Below are 23,976 nucleotides of genomic sequence, written 5' to 3'. Positions count from 1 at the left end.
TTGTAATCGCTCGGTAAACTGTTGCATTCAAGTGCAAGTGGGAATCTGATCAGACACGATCTCGATCTGGTGGTAGAAATATCTCTGTATAACTTCGGATGATTCAGTACACGCATTTTCTTTTTAAATTAATGTCCTGGCTATCACGGCAATGAAGTTAGTTAAGATAATATCACAGGTGCATGTGGGAAATCTGTGATTTAAGATTTAAGACATCATGATGATTGAGGTTAGGTTAGGAATTTTCCATCATTTATAAAAGGCTTTATCTGTCACACGTATTTAACCTATACATTTAACATGATACCCTTACACGTTTTCATTTCTCCTGTTTGACTGGAGCATTTGAAACTAGAAGAATTTGAGCACCAGTGAAGGCAGCTTTTCCTTTTCAAGAAACTTGTGAAATTAGGTCCCAATATTTTTGTAAAGTCATAAAAAAATCATATTGTTTCGTCCTTATGACAATACAGAAAGCGAAATATTATACTGTAGACCTTTTCAGCTTAACTAATGAAAACCTGACCAACATCTGTCCATAGAAAAGCTTTTAAGTTAAAATGTCAACTTACTTTTGCTTAGGTGGACCTCATTTTGGCTAAAATAAGAGAAACTAAATTGATTTCAAATGACTTTCAATAACAAACAATTAAAATGTATTTGAAGTGAATTATCAGCCTCTCACTGTCTGCATAATTATAGCTGTGATGAAAAAAAGAAAACAAATATGTTCAAACTGTAAACGTGTCAAGGGGAGTCGGTATTTTTATCTGTAAGTTTCCGAGAAGGCCCTGAAGGCAGCACGTCAAACACATACCCTCCCCTCCCCTGCCTGAAGCTCCGCTATCTTTAGCACTGTAAGGATTACGGTGCGCAGTGTGTGTGTGACTGCACTTCGGTGCGACGTGCTCGGCTTATCGCTGTGGGCTCATTGCGCTGAAGCTCTCCTGCATCAGAGAACAAAAACCTTAAAAAAGAAGAAGAAGAAGAAGAAGTGATGGGGGAATGACAACAAACCCCGTCCCCGTCTGCGGTTCAACGTCCCCGAAAAGACCCAAGGATGCTGCTGTTCTCCAGCCCGAGGTGCGGGCGCAGGCGCCGGGCCTCGCTGCTGCTGCCGCTGCTCTCCGCGGTCCTCCTCTGTGTCATCCCCGTCAGCGCTAGACTGCCAGGTAAATCCCCAACGGGACACCTTAACATCCGTGGCCTGAGCTTGTTTTCAGCTGTAGCGCGACTGTCTGTCGCTCCAATTAACGCTACTAGGACGTGTCACCAAAGAGCTTTTGTTATTAACGCGGGGAAGAGATGTGCAACTATACAAGTGTGATTTGTTCACACTTTAATTGTTGGTTATGGTGTTCGTTTGGTTGTGTATGTGTCTTGCTGCTGAGGGCAGGTTAAGCAAGTGCGTGTGAATCTGAATGAGTGACAAGAGCACAATGGAAAGACAAAGGCCAAAAATTCAAATTTCCTTCCTTGTCAGGTTACTCAGGCTGTTCTGTGCTGACAATTGCACCTTTGTTAATGTCACAATAACCCTATAAAATGTAAGACAAATGAAGTGATGTGTAAACCAAGTGGGCAATTTTTAAGTATGTGGGAACTACCAGGCTGCAGGTTTATATGTGAGTGTGTGTGTCTAATGTTTTACCACACAGAGATGGTTGCTGTTAATATGTGCAGGGGCGATAATCTGCTTCTCAGCCATTAATGCAGAAAACCCGTGGGAGAACCAACAGCTGGATTCATGTAATCTTTATCTTTTATTAAAGGCATGCACCCATCAACACACACACATGCACACACACACTATACTCAACATTGACTGCCTCTATTGACCCAAACCAGTATGAATTTGTTGATGTTAATGTATATTTTTTAGATTTCTATAAGAATGAATGTGTAAAAAGAAGAAGCCTGTTTTCAATTTAAAGTGGTTGTTCAAGGCGTGTGCTCTGATGTGCTTTGTGACAAATGAAATGTGCGTAGTGTTTACATTTGAAGTATTGCATGTGCAGTGTGAATGGACTTTGACTGATGTACGACGGCTTGGAGAAATGAAAGCTTTAAACGAAATGCAGTACAAATTCTTGGTTTTCAGTCACAGCAGAAAGGGATGCTGTGATACATCGGTACTAACAGTAATCGTGATATTCATGGAATTTCTGGAATTACTGTCAATAATCCAGTGCCAATGGCTATTTGATTGACATCCCAAGAAAGATGGAATTGCACCTTAATGATGACTGCCACAAAAAAGGACCAATAACAGTAGCCAGGTTGTTTCTGCCACTCTGTGGCTACTTCTGAGTAATTTCTAGCAAAAGACTAATATTGTTACAAGTCAAGACAGGATTTTGGGTATAAGAAAATGCAGCTGAGTACAATAGTAAGCTTTAGAACACTGTGTTGATTCATCTACGTGTAAATCATAGTTTACTTAACAGATTTGTAGCAGCCAGTGGTTCATTTGTGTTGCCCCGTGTCCTGTTAGGTCTCATTTCTTTGAAAAGTTTACTTTTTTAATGCCACTGAATTAATGGAATACACATTGCAATATACTGATTCACAACCCTGTATCATTATACGTGTCAACAGATTCTTGCCGATAACATGCCCCATAGTAATGTGAATATATCCAATTCTTTATATTCCTGGAATAGATGTAAATTATGTAAATAAGCAGTAAACCCTTGCAGACTTCACTGACATCCCCTGGGCTCCAAATGGTGTGAATTTGCTCTGTCTTATGCTTTCTTGGTAGCCAAGGCCATTTGAGAAACTGCTGCTTGAATGTCAAAAATTTAAAGAAGTGGTCGCTGAATATGTTGAGACCAGTTCTTTACTTTCTTTAGGATGGAATATTTTTTTAAATTCTCAGGTTTCTATTGAGCTATAAGATTAGGTTTGGTTGCTCTTTCAGTGATAGTTTATACGCTTACTAGCTTCCCTTGAAAGACATGTGTTTGACATCAGAAAGCTAAAACTGTGAAGCAAAATGATCTTTCTTGTGCATGAAGAGAAGACTTATGGAAAGCGGACTTAACATTTTGATGACGGGAAAGGCCAAAGCCGTCGCTGTTGTTGCGGAGAAATGCCCTTAAAAGACTGTAGACGTAGAGACTGGGAATGGGCCAATGTAATCAGGTGGTTTATTCAGGAGGCACTGACACATCATCATCGTGCTTAAGTAAGCCATAGAGCTTTCACTGAACACTGGGGTTTTTTGGGATGGAAGTAATCCAAAACCTCAATTTAACCAACTGATAACATAAAGTATGTCTATCCTGGTGGCCAAGATACAGAATAAATTTAGCACGCAGAGGTTGTTGTGTAATTCAGGCTCAGGGGTGTGTACTATATTAGCAACGCCAGGAGAGTCACCTTTTTTCACTCGGGAAAAAAAAAAGCTTTGTTTGTCTAATTTTAGCATTTCATATTAGAAGCATCATCTCCACTTCTCAATATTCAGAATGAGTCTGGTCATTATTGTGCTGCCACACTTAAATGCCAAGTTTGTCATTCATTAAACCCACATAGAGTTGGAGTGATTAGTATTCAGAAAGCCTCTGCCTCCGGCTGTTTCTGCCACTAGGATTAGGATCTATATCTTCGCTGTCACACGCGCTCTCCTTTAAACACGCACAGCAACAATACTCATCAGAATCAGAATCAGAATACTTTATTGATCCCTGGGGGATCAATAAAGTATTGTCTTTTGATTTAAAAAAACAAAACAAAACACAGGACATTAAACAACTCTCACTGGGTTAATATACACTGTCTGGTATCACTGTATATTCTTACGAGGTAAAGCTTACATACAGTATGTTCACATGTGGATACGGTTAAAGACCTGCTATGTGTGTAAAGACATTTGTGTTTTCCTTTGGGTTTAAAAACAAAACTGCTCTTTTAGAAATGACATAACTGAAGCGGTCTATCACCTGTACAGTCAGTGACACTGCTGAGCAGACTTCAGGAAACATGAGCTCAAAAAATCTGTCTGGAATGAGGAACAAGACAAGTGGATTAACTAGGGCTTGCAAGGGGATTTCTGTTCAAAACAGTAAGGAAATAGTAGTTATTTTAGGCTACTCAGCATCTGCTGAGCAAAATGACCAAATTCATACACCGATTTGCACAGATACCGTGATTTATTTATTTATTTATTTTAATTGGAGTCTTTATGAACTCTGTTTCTAAGACAAAATGCAGATCAGAGATAAGAAAGTGCTCGTTCTGGTTTCATATGAACCTGTTATGTGGTTTGTGCAGTCATTGGTGGGATTAGATGTCACTCGGTAGAGAAAGGGAAAATTATTGAAATTACACAGTGGCCAGGAAACACTTACCAATAATATTGATGTATCTCACTGAGGTCTTTGTCTGGAAAAATAAGTGACCAGCCAAGGTTTTGCTGCAGTGGCTTCGTTAAAGCTCCCACTCCCCCTCGTATTTGAGAGCATTCTGTGGACTAGCAGACCTCTCTGGGAAATTAAAGGGCCAAAATTAACTTACAGAGCATCTAGAGCTATCTTTTCAAGAAATGAAGGACTCTGTGTGCTTGTTTCTTTCTTTTTCTCAACATCCATTCATTCACTCTTGTTAGTGGAAAATGATTCTATGTTTCTTTACCTTCTTTTAAATGTACAAAGATGCCTTTTCTCTGCCCTTTGTCTATGGTTAGATTAGTTTAGAATTATCCTCTTAGACTTTCCCAGCGAGGACATATTGTTTTAGATTGTTTTATCTCTCACAGCTTTCTCCCAGCTCTCTGCTGACGAGACTAGCGCCACATATGGAGTTGTTTATTTTATCTGTTTATTATTTTCTTATCCTGTTCTCATTGTCTTTTCTATAAAAAGTGCCAAGCCTCTGTTCACGACGTGAGTTGTTCTTTGCAGCTCACCCGTGCGCACGTTAAAGCATAAAAAGTAACCTTGTCTCATTGTGTCTTTATTTCTCCTGGGTTTTTTACAGAGTTTTCCCCCAACAACTCTGCTCCAGTTCACTCCAGTGCAGTCCAGTTTGGTCCTAACATATAAGCTAAAAGCCTTTTACTACAGTCAGATGAACTTTTGAACAACCAAGACACAGCTGCACGGAGCCCCAGATGTTACGTTGACAATTTTTACTCGAAAGCATCGTCTTAATATGTGGGAGCTGCAGTGACCTCAGTGCTTTCCCCCTAACCAGATGATCATTTTCAGTGATATCTCTGTGTGACATCCCCCAAGTCGGCTGTGTATTTTGCTGACTCATTTCACTCGCGCTGTAAGCCACAATTAGCTAATTTCAAACACACACACGTTTGATCAAACCCGAGTCAGCAGAATTTTACCTTCAATTAGTTTCTCTGCACTTCTTTCTTTTGATTACTGCTGTGTAGTAAAAGGTGAAAATTCAGAGCACCAAATTTTCTCTGTCAGCAGGTTTGCATTTGCGTGTAGCCACATCCTTAACAAGAATGTCTGCATCGGTTTAGCCTGATTTTAAATACAACTACTAGCAATACCTCATGCATGGGTTTCACTGCACTCTTTCCGTTGTGCATATAGTTAGAAGGAATGCCTGCCTCTATTGATCGATATTATTTACACTAGTCAATCTAATATATAATATTTTATAAGACTCACTAAATGAATATCGTAGGATGGATATTTGAAATATTGTACTGCAACAACTGATCGTGCCAGGAGCAAACAAACAAGATGACCATGAAAAATAAAATGGGGGAAAAATGACAAAATAAAGGAGCTTTCATTTGCTGCCTGCACACCGCCATTGTTTTAATCACTTTAACCTCTGTTCTGTTCGCTGTGGGATGTGCTGCTTTGCTTCACTCTAATGATAATGACATAGTAATTGTCTCCCGTGTAATGGGTTAGACTCATCATTGTCTAAAATGACAGAAGTTACTGGAACAGAAATATAAATGGCAGACTGTGATAAGCCAGATGAGGTATGGGCCTGATTGGCAGTAGTATAAAACAAAACCTTGTTCGACCTCATTTTTCCATCATGTAAAAAAAATAAATAAAAAAATGTAATTTGCCTTAAGCTACCAGTGTATTTCCTGCCTCTGTCTTTTGAGCACGACTGCCTGTGTTTCTGCATGTCTGTTTGAGCTTTTGCTCGCATGACTAGCAGGTGTAAATCATGCCCCATTTTCCACCCTAATTTTAGGTGAGTCATCGTACCAGATCACCGAGGGAAACTAACACCTACGCTACTGAAAATGATAATGTAGACAGTTTTCACAACCTCAGCCATTTATAGCCACGTACAGCTCTATATTTTGGCTTCAGGGTTTTTGGCATGGTTTTCTGAGAAATGAGGCAAGTGGGTTGGGGATTACAGAACAGTTAATATGTCCACTTTTTCTGTCTCTGCGATAAATAAAGCTGACTCTGAAACCTATACGTTGCTGCCACTTGACAAACTGCCTCTATGTCCAATCAGAAGTGGTTTTAAATAATAGAATAGAATAGAATAGCTTTTATTGTCACTGTTACAAGAACAATGAAAGGCTGTTTGGCATTTCTCCATGTGTGTGAAGTACACAATAGCATAAGTATTTACACAATCACAGACAAATTTACATTTACAGTTATACATACACCTGCAAACATACGGATACACCTATACAAACATACATATATGTGTGTATATATACATGTATGCATGCGTACATACATACACACACATATTTCCACATACACGCTTACATATATATATATACATACATGCCATCTGAGGAGCAGGTGCAGTGTGATCAGTGATATTGCACATTGAGTAGGGGGGTGCTGTTGCAACTATACTAAATAAGGTTATAATAAATACAGTTTAAAGAGGTAGGGATGTTGGTTGCTTTGAAGTATAAATAGAAATCTGGTTTATATATGAGGTGTAATGTCCATGAGTGTTGGCAGTACAGTTATCCTCCAATCAGGGTGGAGGTAGGGCATGTTTGACGGCCTGTGGGTAAAAACTTCTGTTGAGTCTGTTTTTCTTCGACCTTATAATCATTTAACTGCAGAAAAGGGAAATTATCCCAGCTGTATAAAATGTCCTAATGTGTTTGGGGTTTTTTTCTAGCTAATTTCTTTATATTTTGCGAAGAAAATGGAAAGTAGGTGTTTGGATTTGTTGAGATGTGCATGCATAAATGGAAATGCAGTAGATAAGGCAAAGACCAAATTTGCAGAATTCTGACAAGCTAGAAAGTCAATATTTGAAATGCCCAACTTTATCATCCAAAGTTCTTCCTTGGATGTTGGCTGGCTTTTGTTCTGTTCTCTCTTAGCATGATTTTCCCATTTCACTTCCTTCAGAATGAGGTTTTGACAGCCATCCTTGTTCTGAGGCTCTTTATAATGACTTGACCAGCATATTGGCTCGTGTTACATTATTCTGCTGTAATCCACTTCCATGGTAGCGTACATTAGCAGGTCTTTTTCCAGCAGATGCCAGGGAAAACAAACCACTACAAACATGTTGTTGGCATTTGTTAGAGCATAGTGGATAAACAGAATTCCAAAAAGCCGCATATGCAAGCATAAAAACACTCAAATCGAGTCAAATTTACTATCCATGGGGACTATATCAAGTGAGGAGCTGTGCACAGACCTCTTTAATGTTTTCACTTGATTTGGACTGTTGGGCTGCTTCCTGTCTGCTATCAAAGGGTCAGGAAATGAACACAATGGGAGTGTATGGTCCTCCTGGCATACCCATTTCCTGCTTCCTCTAACTCGCTTACATTCACACACATGGCTGTGTGGTTTATTTTACTGTATTTGTAGAACAGCTTAAATGTGTACACAGTAATGTGACAAAAGTTAGAGAAAAAAAAAATCAAAGATTTTTTGTGTGCATGTGTCTTAGTGTTGGTCTGGGAGTGTAGGTGTGTACCAGGCTGTGTGAGAATGCCTCTGCTTGCCTCTCATTTCTTGCTGGCAAAGCTGCTGCTTAGCACACAGCCTGGCAACAGCAGCAGCAGATGGTTAGTAAAGTCATTTTTCACTTGTTCCAAGGACTTCTGAGTCCCTGAGTTGCATAATGTTTTTTTTTTTCACACCTCCTCTGTCTTAGCTGAGACTAAACGTCCTTATCTAGTGCAGAAAATCTGCTTTTTCAAATGTGTATCTATATTATTAATGTGTATCCATTCTCCATCTCTTGTTCTGTCTTGTTTTATATTCCTCTTCCTTTGTCATCTTAACTGAGCTTCCTAATTAGCATCAACACTGTGTGGACGCAAGGCCACCTCTTTGCCTGTTTGACGTTCACTTCGATGACTCCTTTTGTCACAGCCGCAAACAGATTTGAGCAGCTTGGTCATACGATTGTCATGTTGTTGAGCATCTTTGTTTGTTCATTTATGGTGGCCTTGACAGCTCAGAACATACGCGAGGAAAACCGATGCCTGTAGACTGAACAGAAGCAAATTGGGACACATCTCTGCTGATTTAATAACATATGTTCAGCATTAGGCAAATACGGTACACTTCAACTAATGCCCACTGCATGTATTTACTTAGCTATTTCTCATAATGCAGTGGATTAAGCACTCAGGGCCATGTTGTTCAGGTGTGTTTAGAAAAGTATCATCATATGTATTTGCGGTTTGGCTTTCTGGAGAACCAAAGGCCTACTACTGCAGATTAATTATTGTATAAACCTTTTTATGCTAGAAAATGGTAATGCATGCAGTTTCTGTTTGACTGCTGCACCTCTCACCATCATTTTCGCTCCGTTGTCAGCCTCACACATTCATGAGCACGGAGAGTGGGTTTGTGTATGTATGGCTGCTTGTGCGTGAGGTGAATAATTTTCCTCGCTCATGTGACTGCAGTAGGTTTCAGCACATTAACTTCCCACATGATGAATAACAGATGAAGTGCTGAAATTCTAGCAGTCTTATTATAATCAGGATGCTAAAAATAAAGAAAAAAAATCCCGATCCCTAACTTTGACAGGAATGAAATTGTTCTTATCTTTTGTTGACATTTGTAAAATTTATATGACAAACAAATGAAGAATTGTCTTGTGTAATTTTGTTTGAACATTACAGGGATGTGAGCTTTTTTTAATGGTTACAGTGTTTCATATGCTAAGGCCAGTATAAGTAATTTCTGTTACTCAATGTTTCTGTTACAAATGTTTAGTTTACACTATGGGTTTTTTGTACCCATGGCTCTGTATGATGTCATGAGAGCACATATCCTTATATGGTCAACTCTGGTCCACACAAGCCCCTGCTAACTGGCGTTTGGACTAAAAGTGGAAGAAATCTGACATAAAGAGAAAAAGGACAAGGAGCTAAAATGACTTGTCAAGGAGCCAGTGTAAGATAAATAAGGATAATTTTGAAAGTAAATCATGCAAAGCTACTCTACTAGAGTCCAAGAAACAAATTTGAAGCTTAAAACTTGACTCCTTAAAAAACCCCAGAGACTCTGGAGTGACTCAGTAGAAATCGTAACCTCTTTCACTTCATCATCAGTATTTACTGCACGATGGAGGCAAAAATTACATTTTTCTTTAAGTCTAAAGGTATAAAATCATCATCATCATCATTTCTTAAGTTGCCTGATAATGATTTGTGCCACATGGTGATGACTGTGGTTTGCTTTTATTTATTTTATTGCCGCAAGCAGCTATAACATTTCTGAGCATATGGCAGAATTTTAGAGCACTGCTGTCCTGTGCTGTTACATTGAGAACCACAGCATTAGGCTTCATCCACTGGCAACCAAAGCACCTCGGGACCAAAGTAGTGGACTGATTAACTCACATTTACAGATGAGAACAGCTTATTTGATCTGTGACATGAGTGCATTCATCAACACCTAATCTGGGCCTAAATGGCTTGTGATCAAAGAGGTGTTAAATAAATAAACAATTGGTGGAAGGAAAAAAGAAAACTGACTGATGATTGTTGGGAGAGAGAATGAGAGAGGACAGATAAGCTTGAAAGGCTGTTTAGAAGAGGAATGCATTCTTAAACCGAAACTGGCTCTGTGCTTGTCTTTGGGAGTAAGAATAGGAGCTACCAGTGTTGTTTTCACATGGAGAAAAAAAAAGAAAGTCGATCTAAATTTTGGCGAATTCTGAATTAAGTGCATTTGCATGGTCTTACAGCAAACACATACCCAGCAATGAGCTGTACTCAGTCAGTTAAGTAAGTTTTTGCAGTTGCATAAAAGGACAAGGACAGAGTAAGCTCTTTCTAGTGATGCTTTTTTCCCTGTAAGGTTATAGATTGAAGGAAGTGGAAAGAAGCAACAGAGAGAACTTCTAATCTTGTAATTAGAAATGAGGGGAATTTGGTGCATGAGCATGCTACACTCACAGTGCTGTGGAATAACTAAGCAGGTGGTGAAAGATGGAGGTGACAGCGCTGCTGCTTTTCAGTGCAAACTGGAGAGAACAGAGTGTGACTTTGAATCGAGGATGCTCAGGGAGATTTCTACCTGCGTGCTACTCTAAAGCAAATCATAATTAAATATTTGCTTTTCCCGCTAATAGATGATTAATAAACCATTTTCTTTTTGTCAGCCACCAATGGTTCACAAAAATAAGCCCATGGTTTCCATTATCTCCAGATATTGTCTGTCAAACAGTGTTCTCAGATTACACATTCGCCCTTCACTCGCAGGCCAGGCCAGTCAGTGACATAAGAAGATGTGGATGTGTGCCCATCTGCCGATTGCAAAGTCGTGGCAGTGTGTAACCTTGTCAAATGTGTTATGTGTATGTGCTGCTGTTGAGAGTGTCAGATTTTCATTGAGTAAAGACTTTCACTGTAAGTCTGTTTAAAAAAAAAAAAAAAAAAAAAGTTTATTATTCAAAGAATGAATCATCTAATTCACCTACAATCTTTTAAATCACTTCATAAATTTTGCCTTGAAAATGTGATGAATTTAACAAAGATGGACCAAAAAAACGTTTGGGTTATATCCACATGACGAGAAGAAATGAATTGAACAGATCAGCAGTACCAGTTTGGAAATGAGCGGCAAACAAAAAATTGCAAGTTTGTGATCTCGCTTTTACGCCAATGGTTTTCTGAGTGTTTTTATGGTGGTAAACAAGTTTAACTTTATATGTCATATTTAACTTCTTAAATATTTGATGTTTTGTGATGTTTTTGGTAATCAAATTTTATTTTCAGATACAAATTTGGGTTACAGCTGTTAAGAAAACAAGATAATCAAGATGAAATTTTCTTTAAGTGCACTCTTTTCCTTTCTTCCGTACATTATGAGTACAGCATATCCCTTCCTCTACAGCAGGGATTTCAAACTGATTTTACGTAATGGGCCGCATGTAGCTCACTTTGATCTTAAGTGGGCCACTCAAACTCCCTATTTTGTCAGCGCACTTTCAACAGTATGTGCCAGTTTTTCCACATGATGAAGAAATGCTCCTGCAGTAAATGAAAGGCCCCTGAGCCTAATGTTTGACACCCCTGCTCTACAATGCTGCACCTTCACCCTTTTCCTAGGAGCCTAAACTCAGTCCCTGCTGTGGCAGCCTCACTAGCTTGAGCCAAGTTTTTACAGTAGTCGTATATTACACTGTATACTTGACCAGCCCTGACCTGTTATTCTTTGGAAATACTGGAGTCTCCTCGTGTTCATTAAGCCGGCACCACTGCCCGCTGTGCTGTTCACCTTTAGCTGTGCAGCACTGCTGGGCTCATTATCCACTCTGATAACATACCAGAGCTCCACTTGCCCTCTGCCACCAACACACCTGCTGTGGTTCTGTGACCCACTCCCTCTTTTGTGTGTCTGTCATGCTGTTTGTGTATATATCCAGATGCAGCTCTGTGAAACCGGCAGTAATCAGGTCAAGTGATTAACCAGATATCGACGGCCAAACAGGTGGGGCTCACCGCGTTATAAAATCCAGATAGCTATAAAAAGTGTGGCTCTCTTACTGACAATATTAAACCTAAGAGGTTACATTGAACTCTTAAAACAATTTTCCAAATCTCTGTGAAGCTGTGATGTAACTCTGACATCAACAGACACTGTGTTCCACAGCAGGTCTTTTATTTCTAAACAGAGACACTAATAAAAGGACTGACAGTAATGGTGAAGCATTTCTTATTCGTTCAACGTGAAGAGCGCTATTTCACCGCCACGTTAAAAGCATCGTTTCTGCATCACATCAGTGTGACTGCGGTGCTGATGAGACTTATTTTCACTCCTCTCATGCAGCCCACGGGTGTCGCTCAGTCTGTGCTAAACAGGGGCGCGACTCCTGCAAGCGTGGTTCTTCAGATTGTGGTCCCTGCCGATCTCCTCTGCAGGAGAGTGAGGAAGGACGCTGCGTGCGTTATGGTATGTGGGGGGGGAAAAAAGATAAGCGTGCTCTCACACGGCTCTGCACTTACTATGCTCACAAACTCCTCAGTTCCTGTGAGGACATTACAGCTCAAACTAGCACTTGATTTTAAAGACTTAACTAAGACAGAAGTAATGTGGTGTTGTTAGATATTATCCACCACACGATAATCTCACGAGTCTTTTTCTTCTACTGAACAACTGTAATTTTGTTTGGTTATCTTCAAACATTTCCAACCTTTTTTTTTTTAAGCACTAGGAAGTAAAACTGTTGAAATAAACTGTGTGAGCGTCTTTAATTCATTAAGCCTGTCAGCATGTTTTTCAACTGTGGGAAAAACTGGAGCACCAGGATAAAACCAGTGCACGGGATGGAAATGATCAGCTAGTTTAAAAACGTATATAATTTTTACTGACAAAATCATTAATCATTGACGTGAAAGGGCAGCTAATAATTAGGAACATTTGAATTCTGTGACTGTTTGCCATGCACGTCACTCTCCAGTCTTTGGATTCGCAGAGTTAAAACTGAGATAAAAAAATATATATATCAGCTTGACAAGAATAAACTGAGAATTTTGGACTAGTTCTTTGTGCATATTGTAATAACACTCTGAAGTTTGGTTACCTGTGTGAGGTTCAAATTGCTTCTCTCTGATAATAAACAGGCAAACATGCTAATGTCTTATCCTAATGGTGTGATTCTTTGCCAGGGCATCTTATTGTGGTCCTCGCTCACCCCCCTCTTCTTCCTCCAATGCCTCTGGCAACTATGGCGTAGGCTGATTCTCTCTGTATTGTAATCCGTCCCTGCCCCTGCTACATCTAACACGCACACACACGTGCAGTGCCCCCGCACTGGCGGCCTTAATCACTCAGATGACATGCCTTTCTCTCTCTCTGTCTCTGTTAACCTTCATCTCCATCACTGAATCCAATATCTCTCAGTGAAAGAGCCAAGCTGCAGAAATAAATGCTATTTTTCAGATTTTCATGACGTGGCATTACACTGCTGACACGCACTCCACGTTTCACAACAGACGTTGGACAGAGAAAAGGCAGCATCTTGTGTTCAGGAGCGTGAACGTTTGCGTGTTTGAACCGTGTGTGTGTTTATGTCAGCTGGTGGGCCACATGTGGCTTTTTAAGGATTAATAATTTATATAGATTTGCAGCAGGAGAGGATCCAGTGCGAACTTGGCTCAAATTATTCTCAGCAGCATCAGAGAGCGAGGTAAACAAGAGGGGGAGATAAGTGTCAGCGGATAAAAGGTCACATCATGCAGAAGGAGAGAGGATTATTAACTGTCCGCTGGGATGATAAGATGCAATCGGTTAGTATAGTTACTTTAATGTTGGGTGGCATTTCTGCTTTTGTGTCTCTGTGATGTTTACGTATGTGGTGCTGTGAATCTAGTACATCATAGGTCTCTAAGCTTCCTAAAGTGGTTACATAAACCACTTTAGGAATACACTGCAGAATACACTGATCCACATGAGTCTCTCTCTCATTTTCACATTCAAATGCACATGTCCTCAAACACACACAAAAGGAACTGTAACAGATTCATTCATACAGTCTGTAGGTTTTTGGTATATTTTCTTTGCACGGGGCTGTGGCTACCTCTGCTATATTACGTCCTGCATATTGCACTTCTGAGGTCATTCCTATTGTTCCAACTAAAGGAGTGATTACCTACATTTTTAGATCAAAATTCTGTTGTGTGACTGTTCGCCTCTATGGTGACAGTCGACTGTCGAGTTTCTACTGTTCAAAGTTATTTGTAAGCAAGCACTGGAAGTGGAGCAAGCGAGGCAAGCAGCACTTTTTTATTGTTTATTGTTGGGCCAGCCTGTGTTTGACATAGAGGTGTGCACTGCCATTTGTCAACACACAGTATGACTGAAAGCTGTGTCACCTGATTGCATGCTTGCTGTGAAACCGTATATGCTAAAGGCACAGCAATCGCTTTCTTCAGGCCTTTTATATCTACATGGAGCTATGTGAGACTGCCCCCCCCCGCGTTAGGTACACATGCTCATACTGACTTGTATAATGCAACATAAAACCAAGCCATCAATAACAAAAAGGCCATGACATGCTGACAGTTGAAAATATCCTGCAGCCATATACTTTTGTAAGATGAGGCGAGAAAAATTGTAACCCGAATTTCCATTATTTCAGTTTGTTTACAAATGAGCTCGTTTTTTGTTGTTGTTGTTGTTTTTCTTTTCTGTGACTCGATGAAATGTTAACAAGGCACACTGTATTAAAAATAAGAAAAAATATGATCACCATCTGAAATTCAGTTTAATTCCGTTTTGTTTATGTATAAAGCGCCAAATTAAAGCAACAGCTCACCTTAAGGTGCTTTAAATTCTAAGGTAAGACCCTACAATAATACAGAGAAATCCCTTTGAGCATGCATTTTGCTATAAGGAGAAGGAAAAGGTTCCTTTTAACAGGAAGAAACCTCTGGCAGACCCAGGCTCAGGGAGGGACAGCAATCAGCCGCGACTGGCTTGAGGTGAGGGGAGGAAGACGGGACAAAAGAGACATTGTGGAGGAGAGCATAGATTCATAAGAGCTAATGATTAAATGCAGCGTGGTGTGTAAAAACATAGTGAGCTAGTTTGATGCTCTTTTTTTGTCAATGTTATTCGTATACAGATTTATCATAGTTAATCAATCCCGCCATTTATACCACTCCTGCTGTTCTACTTTTGTAAAACTTAAAGTAAAATAACTCCCATGTAACATGTTTTACAGCCTGTAAATCATCAATGATGTGTATGATGCTCAACACTAAGTGGTCAAAAAGTACTGGGTCACCTTGGCATTACTTCTACTCTGATTCCTGAATGCTTCCACTTTGCATTAATCCGACTTACAGCGGATTGTGGAATACCTAGGAAGGTATTCCACAAAATTGACTTCTTGCAGTAGCAGTAGCATACTAATACAGTACCACACTTGAATCACTGAGCTCTGTTGAATGACCCATTCTTTTGCAGATGTTTGTAAAGGCAGACTGCATGGCTAGGTGGGACTGTGGCCCAGTACTTTGTACATGTAGTGAATGTACCAGAGAAAGAAGCATGACTCATTTTATCAGTTTACGTGATTCATTTTTATCAGTTTTACCATCAGAACATTTGCCCTCAGCAAATATTACAGCTGTTGTTTTTTGTTATTTTTGTTGTTTTTTTTTGACATTTGAAAATCAGGAAACAGAAGTTGATAGAAATCAAATAAATTTGGCTCTGTTGTCTATTATATACCTGAAATTAAATTTTCATTTTTACAGCTACTGTTGCTATGCTGGGTTTGCTGCTTTGTGTAGTTATTTTACATAACAGTATCAGTATGAATATTTGCAGATTTTAATAACTGACTGACCTCTAAAAATCGCCTTTCTAAGACTTGATCAGAGAAAAGATCAGCGCATTCTGCGTGATTTATTGCCAGCTTCTTCGACTTTTATTTTCTCTTTATATTAGTAGGCGTCGTCATTTTGTGTAAGTATGCATGGAAAAACAGGTGCGGCTCTTTATTTGTGATAGAAATTCTGCTGGTTAGGTTTCGCACTGACCTAAAAGCGTGCACTCAGCTGCGACTAACTTTTATAGCAGGTGGATAATGGCTCGGTGCTACAATTATAAAGTACACAGGAACCAACTTGAGAGATGAAGTGGCAGAATGGCATTTTAACTACGCACCAGTCCCTCCACTCACCACCTTATAAAGTAAATACAAGATTCTGATTAAACTGTGACCTTTTTTTGGTTTCTTTCCTCTGGCTTAATTGTCTTCTTGACCTTTTTTCCAAACCCACAGAAAAGAGCATGTACTGATCTCAGAGCCATGACCAGCACTGTTTAGTCACAGATTTTTAGAAAATCTGAGAATATTTTCAACTGTTAGTTTTACTCCTGGCTCAGAATTAAACATTTGGGAGTGAATGTAAGTGTGAGCCACCTCCAGATAGTAAAGGCAGTAAGTGTGTCTATTATGATTGATGATTATGAAGACCAGTTTAAAAAAAAAAAAAAAAAAAAAGGTCAGGTTAAAAATAATATTACAATGCTGGCAGGTTTCTCCTTGTTTTTTGGCTTAAATTTCTTGAGGTCGCGCCAAAAAAAAAAAAAAAAGTACTGTGCTGCAAAAACCCTGAATTGACGCTTAGTCTCCATCTTGTCTACCGCCATTAATTCAACTACACACTAGGTGGCAGCAGGACACACCGATTATACATTAACAGGCCAGAGCTCAGTTACTTCTTGTCCTGCTGCTTCTAAGCATGCTGACATAAAACTAGGTTTAATCGCTTTATAGCTTGTAATTTATAAAGGAGCAGTGATATAGTCAATATAAATATTTACTTTTTTGAGAGCTTCTTCCTCGTTTTGTTTTGTTCCGTTTTTGGTCTGAAAACATGTAATTGTGTCATAGTATTTTTGACATTTCTGTAGAATTAATCAAGAACCTGCAAACGAGGCGACTAATCCGATAAGTCAGTCATTTACGGAAAGGAGGAAGTAAGTGTGCATGTCTGTGTGTACATGTGTGATTTTCTTGGGTGGGAGGAAGAAATGTGAATGGTTTTTAAGTGGGAAAAGAAAAGAGCACATGTGTGTGTGACCCATATTGCCCTTTGAGATGTTTAATGTTTGTTTGTTGTACCCAACTGCCCCCTGGGTGTTCGCAAGAGGTTATGGGTCATTATCAGGCCGGTGGCGAAACTCTCTTTCAGAAGGAGAGGTGTCCATACTTGGTGAGTGACAATCCACCCACATTTTACAGTCACCACTTTTGTTGGGTGAATGATCAACCTTAGCCTCGGTGGGATGCTGAGGGATTTTTCTAAATATAATACTTTTATTTATTTATTTACTTTTTTTTTTTACATATCAGCTGCAGATTTTTTAGTAACACCACACATTTGTGACACCACCAGCCAGGCTCTACTTACTCTTGTGTGTTTCACTAGAATTTAAACCCACATCTCCACACGCTCCTGCCGACCACAGAGGCACAGTTGGTGCTCTTATCCACCTGCAGGGTACAGATGGTACGTCCCGCCTCCACAGACACCTGCTATGGAGTGCACTAAATAGCCAATGGTGTATGTGTGTGTTTGTGTGTGTGTGGTAGTGTTTTTGTGGTGGTGTGTGTGATTGGAGGGGCGAGGGGGGGTGACACAGTAACAAAGCACTCAGTGAAAGTGCTGGCATGTCATATCACACGCATTAGCTTGGCCAGATGGCCAGCCTTCTGGAGGGAAAGTGACACTGTAATCATTAATGTAGTGCTGGCGTAGTAACGCATTCGTTTAGTTGGATTGAGTGGTGCTCTCCGTGCCTTTTTTTTTCTCCTTGGGAGTTTTTAAAATGCATGCTGTGCTAAATATTTGTTCAGGATGTTGATTGTGTGAGGGGTTGACTGAGAAAAGTAACCTGTGCTGAAAAATAGAATGGGTATTCTTCAAGGATCAGACAGGATGAATGGATAAAAAAGGCTCTTCATTGTCATCATTGACACAACCTTTAAAAATCAGAATCTCTCAAACGCTTTGAGTGATTCATTAATTTTCTCTTAAAATACTATTAAGTATTAAATCTTTCACAGTAAAGATTTTAGGAAAGAGTATTCTACTTAATGTGTCTTTTTATTTGTATTTCATTATATTTCTGTTCTGATCCTGAGAAATATGTATTGATTGTAGTCATTTATCTCTATAATGTTGTAGTTTTATGTAATTGAATACTGTAAAACATTTTTGTGTATTTAAACACTCAACTAGGAAAAAAGTTGTAAATTGAAATTGGCTGTAATTTAAAGAGCATCATCTCTATCAAATAAATTTTATTTATAACAAGAATCTCATGGGAATAATGCTGAATGGTGATATAATGTATTATCGTTCATGTAGTTAGATTTAATTCTTTTGATTCTTTATTTTACTCGAGGCTTCTTGTCTCACTAGGATTATATGCAAACAGCAATAATATCAAATTATAGCATTTGATATATAGCAGATAAGTGTTACAGGGGGAAACAACTCTTTGATTATCACCATTAGCAGTGAGCTGTGGGGTCTATTGTGAAGGCAGCAACTGGATCCCAGTGAAGCCAGGGTTTGGCTGATTGCTCCTGCCCCCCTGCGGTGCTTCCTCCTGTGGCCACACACACGCTCTCGGCCCCGGTCGCCCTGGAGCCTTTGGCTGTCCTGCAAGAATGTGACTCATTGTCTGGCCTAAAGGGCTGTTAACAACAGTTTAGCATTGTGTCCTTTTTAATCAGTCCCCCGGAGAAAAGAAGGCACGAGCATGCTCACTGTTTGTCACTTGAGAGTCAAAACACATGCAAATCTATGCATACATTCCTCAACCATATGCAAACGCTCCGTGCTTGTCCCTCCCCTGGTTACAACAATAGTCACCTGTCACCTTCAGTCACTAAACTGGATTAACTTTAAAGTTGTGTTTCTGAGACCTTTCGGAAAAGAGATGACAAAAACAAAGAGAGAAGAAATCCAAATAGTCAGTCGGTTGGAGGAGAGGAAGCCTTGATGCAAGTAACGTTCTGCAAAACTTGAAAACGCAATGATGTGCAAGTCTCATACACCCAGATTTTATTCACAATAGAACATAGAAGACGTGTAAAATGTACATTAACACGTCTCTACAATAAGATGGGAAAGGACCACTGTCTAGCAAACTCTCTGACACAACAGTGTGTAAACATCTGGGAACTGAGAAGACCAGCTGGACAAAGAGAGTAATGTTGTCCTAATTGTGTCGTATGAGCTTCTAGCTGCTGTTTTTCATTTCATTATATAGTATATAGTTGAACTGTCACATTGCTTCACACTGCCAGACTGCAACTGCTCTTTATGTACACTCTTTGTTGCTCATATATTGTGTTGCTAACATTGTTGTGCTTGAGAGACACCATTGATCAGAACCAAATCCTTGTATGTGTTTGCGCATATACTTTGCCAATAAATTATTCAGCCCCAGACTCAACAAAGTATTGACTCAAGGGGCTGAATAATTACGCACACCCCACTCTTCAGTTATTTATTCGTAAAAAATGTTTGGAATCATGTATGATTTTCGTTCCACTTCTCACATGTACACCACTTTGTGTTGGTCTTTCACGTGGAATTCCAATAAAATTGATTCATGTTTGTGGCTGTAATGTGACAAAATGTGGGAAAATTCAAGGGGGCCGAATACTTTTGCAAGCCACTGTAAAATTAGTCTGTGGTTACTATCCAATTTGTATGCTATATGAATGAGTTCATTGTTAAAGGCTTTGGCTTTCACTGCGATTGTTACTGCTTTTTATAATCGGTGGTTTAATTCATTAATTCTCTCAGTAAAACGTCTGAATCTTTTCTCATCTTTAGATAAGATTAAAGCCTATGACCTGGATGAAGAAATTGACTTCCTTCACTCCATCATTGAGAGACAGGAAGTGTTGGAGATGAAGCAACAAACAACAAGAAAGCAATCCAAACATCCAGGTAAGAAAAATGCAGCAGAATCGTATAGAAGTGGTAATCACACATTATTCTCCATTTGAGACAGAGGCTTGAGTATTATTGTTTTTTTGGTTTTTTTAAAGCTCATAGAGTGTTTTGTGTCCCATTGAAGTGTTTCTTTTATTATGTTATGCTACATGTTACATTTCAGCTGTCTGATTATTGCATAACAGTCATCTGTGAAGCACTTTGACTGATCAGATAATGCTTTTCCTTCCTTTTACTTGTAACCTGTGATTGTGACTCTGTTGCTGTTTTTGCTTCCTACTCTCTCTTTCCAGTCGCCATTATTTCCGGAACAGATAGAAAAAACAGCAAGACGGATGCCTCCAAACACAAAAAGAAGATACAGGGAATAATGTTAAGTGAAAGCCTGAATATCTCCACTGCAGCTCCATCTTCTAATGCAGCAACACCACAACCTTGGACCGCTGATGTGGAGGGCCGCGCTGGGCCTATACCTGTGCCAGCACCCATGGCAGACACCGTAATTATTAGTGAGTATAAATTCATGTACTCAGTACACAACAGTGCCAAGGGGCCTGATGTTTGCAGCGAGAGGCTTCAAGAGGCTTCTCTGTGTACCCACAAAGGGAAAAAAACACCTTTTCTCTGTTAGCAGGAAATTCAGGTTTCTGGTGCAACATTAGGGTGTAACCAGATAAAAAATTGGGCCTTGTCTTATTTCTTATCAAGCCGTTTTGTTGCCTCCTAGCTCTAAGTTTGCCTTAGAAGATCTTATCACTGTCGTCAATGTTGCGTATCATTTTGATGTCCAATTATACTGAGCGAATTAGCTAACAGGTAATTAAATTAGCCATCATAAATGCCTAGCACAGTGGTTATCAGTTTCTCACTCACTTACTTGTTATTTGCCCCTAACAGGCTCTGTTCCCCTCTGTTTACCTCTTTCTTTGTATCAATTTGCAGTTATCATCTCTGTGTGTGTGGTGGTGGGAACGGTGGCAGTGATCCTGGCTACTGTCTGCTACATCAAGTAAGTGTGAATACCGAAAATCTGAAGTAATGCAAGAGAAAGCTGCTGAATAAAGTTTACCAGAATATGAAATTCTCATTTGAAATGAAGTGAGTGCAACACAAAGCCAAATCTAGTGTGTTTGCAACAATACAGCAGTCATTTATTTTACATTTTGAAGTCAAAAAGAACTAATAGTTTACACAGTTACATGCAGTATAATCTATGAAATGTTTAGTCCTGTTTGGTTTTATGCATTTAATAACTTAAAGTTATAAAGACACATGCTGTGCAAGAACATTCAGAAACTCTTTGACGTGGCCGTGAGATCAGAACCTGCTTAAATCTGCTGTCACCATAACCTACCATAAGCTCTGAGGTTGTGTTTAAGATTGTTTTTAAGTGGAAAACCCCCTCAAGTATTAAAAGAAGCTGATGATGCCCACAGGTTTCAAAAAGAATCACATCTTGCCGAGAAGGTAGACTACCCTGCTTTTGGAGGGGCGGGTGTATCTGCCAGTGGTACTTCGGTAAGCGCCCATCTCTAGCTTTGCCTAACGGGTATTATTAGTTCTGTTTCTCACTTCTTCTTCTGCTTTAACCACAAGGTTTGTGAGCTGAGGCTTCTGTCTTCAAATGTGTGATCCACACTTCCTGCTTTTGTTTGCTCCACAGATGGGAGATAAGACTCTGGCCCAAAGTGCTCAAATGTTTCACTATCAACATCAAAAACAGCAGATGCTCTCAATGGGAAAGTAAATTATTTGCTATTTTGTCTTTCTCTCTTTTTGCAACACCTTTGTGCCTTTTTATAGACTTTAAACCACATCCTTTCCCTGTGCCCTTTGACCCCATCACCTCCACATTAACTCAAGTGTCGATTCGTTTTTTTAGTCACAAGCCAGAACAGAAAGTCAGTGAAACTGAGGGCACATCAGATGAGGAAGAGGTGGGAGGTGACTTCACAGTATACGAGTGTCCCGGACTTGCACCAGTGAGTAAACGCACGCATAAAGTCGCGCATACACATATTTACAGCACTGATCATTCCTAATGTTTTATGACTGGCTGCTCATTTTCTGCGCTCTCTCAACAGACTGGAGAGATGGAGGTGAAGAACCCTCTGTTTGATGATTCAGCTGTACCTTATCAGGGGAATGCAAAATGAATGCTGAGCACTTTACAGTGTGCACACACACACACACACACACACACACACACACACACACACACACACACACACACACACACAGGCATACAAGCCATTTTTCTGGAAGATGCCTCGCAATTTCACACTGCATGCATCGAAATGAAGGATTCTGGTAGAAGATGATGTGATAAAACTGACTTTTTCCTGTTCACCCTTTACTCTATCTCCCCCAGCACGGCTTTTAATACTACAAATGTGTGGTGGTTTCCTTGTTAATTTATTTCTGTGTCTGTTTCGAAGCCACTTTGTCTTTTAATGTAAGTTTGCATACCCCGCTAGGTGTTTGTCCTACCTAAATGTCAAACTCTAAGTTAAGATTTCTTCCTCAACCTTTGTTATTTTCCTAAAATTCTGCAGCTGTTTCCAAAGAATATGATACTATAGCTAAAAAGTGTACCATGCAGATACAAATAAATAAGCTGAAAACGTTCTAACAGTCGACAGCCTGAACAGATACCCAGGAAAAACTCCCTAACAAAACACAAGGTTTAAAATTAAAAATATTAGTGTTGTTGAGTTTGTTTTTTTTTTTGTTTTTGTTTTTGTTTTTTATCCACATAAGCTGCACATGAAGATTTTTAAGACTATAGATATATTGAATAGAAATGAAAATGAAGTACTCAGTGATGTATTTTGCATGGTTTGATTGTATAGTGTTTGAAACATGGCAATGCTGCAATGAATTTTCTGCCTCCTGTATGTATGTATGCATCCTATTGCTGCAGGACAAATGTACAGTAAAAGTGACTTCCAAGCACTTGAATGAAATTTTGGAGACAGGCTGTTGTGATAGACGTGTAGGTGGTAATAATCTCTGTCTTGTATCGTCTTTCTTGCCTCTTAGCAGTCCCAAGTTAACCTCATGCTGCAAATTGTACATACAAAGAGTGATAGTGTTCACTTTTTATAGATATTTGTACATGCAGACTAACTACTGGAATTAAAACTTTTTACCACATGCAACATGGACGTTGTTTAGCCTTTTATTTCTGTGGATAACATTTGGTAATGTGCAGAAATTTGTGCCACCCCTCAGTAATTTGCTTCCATAGACCTGGACTTTATTGCATTCTTTCTGAAGACATTTCTGACCATTTTCAGAGGAATGATGAATAATTGAAGCATCAGTCTACACATAACAGAGAACTTAGGAAAACAAAACATTTTAAATAGTCTATTTAGAGACTTTATTATTAGACCCCTGCCCCTAAAACACTTTTTTTTTACCATTTCTTTACTTAAATTTCCAGAAAATGATCAACAGCAATGCAGTGTGACAGGCATAAAATAGCATTTTAGCCCCAATTAGGTGATTCCGAAAGAGTTTTTAGCACGTACTTGGCACATATGTGCATGGTGTGCAGTGTTTCCTTAAATAATTTGAAGAAATTGGACAAATGAAGGAATAGATGACATTCTCAATTAGTTTTGACAGTTTTCATTGAAAGAAAATGGCAGATGTAATGGGAGACTGCAAGCTGGGGAAAGCTTCGGTGAGGACTGCCAGCAGTTCCTGGGCCAGGAAGAGGCCCAGGTACTAATGAGGGCTGTGAGAACTTGTGTCAGGTCTAAAAAAAAAGCTATGTACAGCAGATGAACAGAATTTAAAAATCCTTAAAGAGGAAAAAATCCTGACACAGGATCTGAGAGGTGCCTCTCCTGATGATATCAGGAGACGGTGAGTGTCTACATCCATCTGTGAAACGTGGAGACTCTATCATGGTTTGGGTCTGCGGGGCTGATCAGACTTAGAATTACATGGTGCATGGATCAATCTAGAAAGCATCTGATTAGGAATACTCTCATTTTTCAGCACAACAGTGATCCCAAACACACCACTTGAGTTGTGAATGTCCTTCAGGAAGCCTGGAGAACTAT

The 23,976-nt window shown here is 39.5% G+C and overlaps 1 protein-coding gene across 1 annotated transcript; it reads left to right on the top strand.

Moving 5' to 3' along the window:
* Positions 1 to 793: 793 nt before the first annotated feature.
* Positions 794 to 23,061, top strand: npdc1a (neural proliferation, differentiation and control, 1a). Its single transcript, XM_026174097.2, has 8 exons — positions 794 to 1,172; positions 19,778 to 19,894; positions 20,194 to 20,409; positions 20,843 to 20,909; positions 21,337 to 21,418; positions 21,564 to 21,643; positions 21,783 to 21,882; positions 21,985 to 23,061. Exons 1-8 carry the CDS (start codon positions 1,061 to 1,063, stop codon positions 22,054 to 22,056), a joined length of 846 nt encoding a protein of 281 aa, XP_026029882.1. The 5' UTR covers positions 794 to 1,060; the 3' UTR covers positions 22,057 to 23,061.
* The last annotated feature ends 915 nt before the right edge of the window (positions 23,062 to 23,976 follow it).

This window comes from Astatotilapia calliptera, chromosome 7 (assembly GCF_964374335.1).
Source record: "Astatotilapia calliptera chromosome 7, fAstCal68.1, whole genome shotgun sequence".
In the NCBI taxonomy this organism is placed as follows: Eukaryota; Metazoa; Chordata; class Actinopteri; order Cichliformes; family Cichlidae; genus Astatotilapia; species Astatotilapia calliptera.
Note: the sequence above shows the minus strand (reverse complement) of the source record. Positions and strands in the feature narration are given on the sequence as shown.

What these genes read in the sequence shown, in the direction of transcription:
- npdc1a (XM_026174097.2), top strand. Translation starts at nt 1,061, where the DNA reads ATGCTGCTGTTCTCCAGCCCGAGGTGCGGGCGCAGGCGCCGGGCCTCG. An exon ending in CGTCAGCGCTAGACTGCCAG is followed by an intron (nt 1,173 to 19,777) that starts GTAAATCCCCAA and finishes TCTCATCTTTAG; the next exon opens with ATAAGATTAAAGCCTATGAC. An exon ending in CAGATGCTCTCAATGGGAAA is followed by an intron (nt 21,644 to 21,782) that starts GTAAATTATTTG and finishes TCGTTTTTTTAG; the next exon opens with TCACAAGCCAGAACAGAAAG.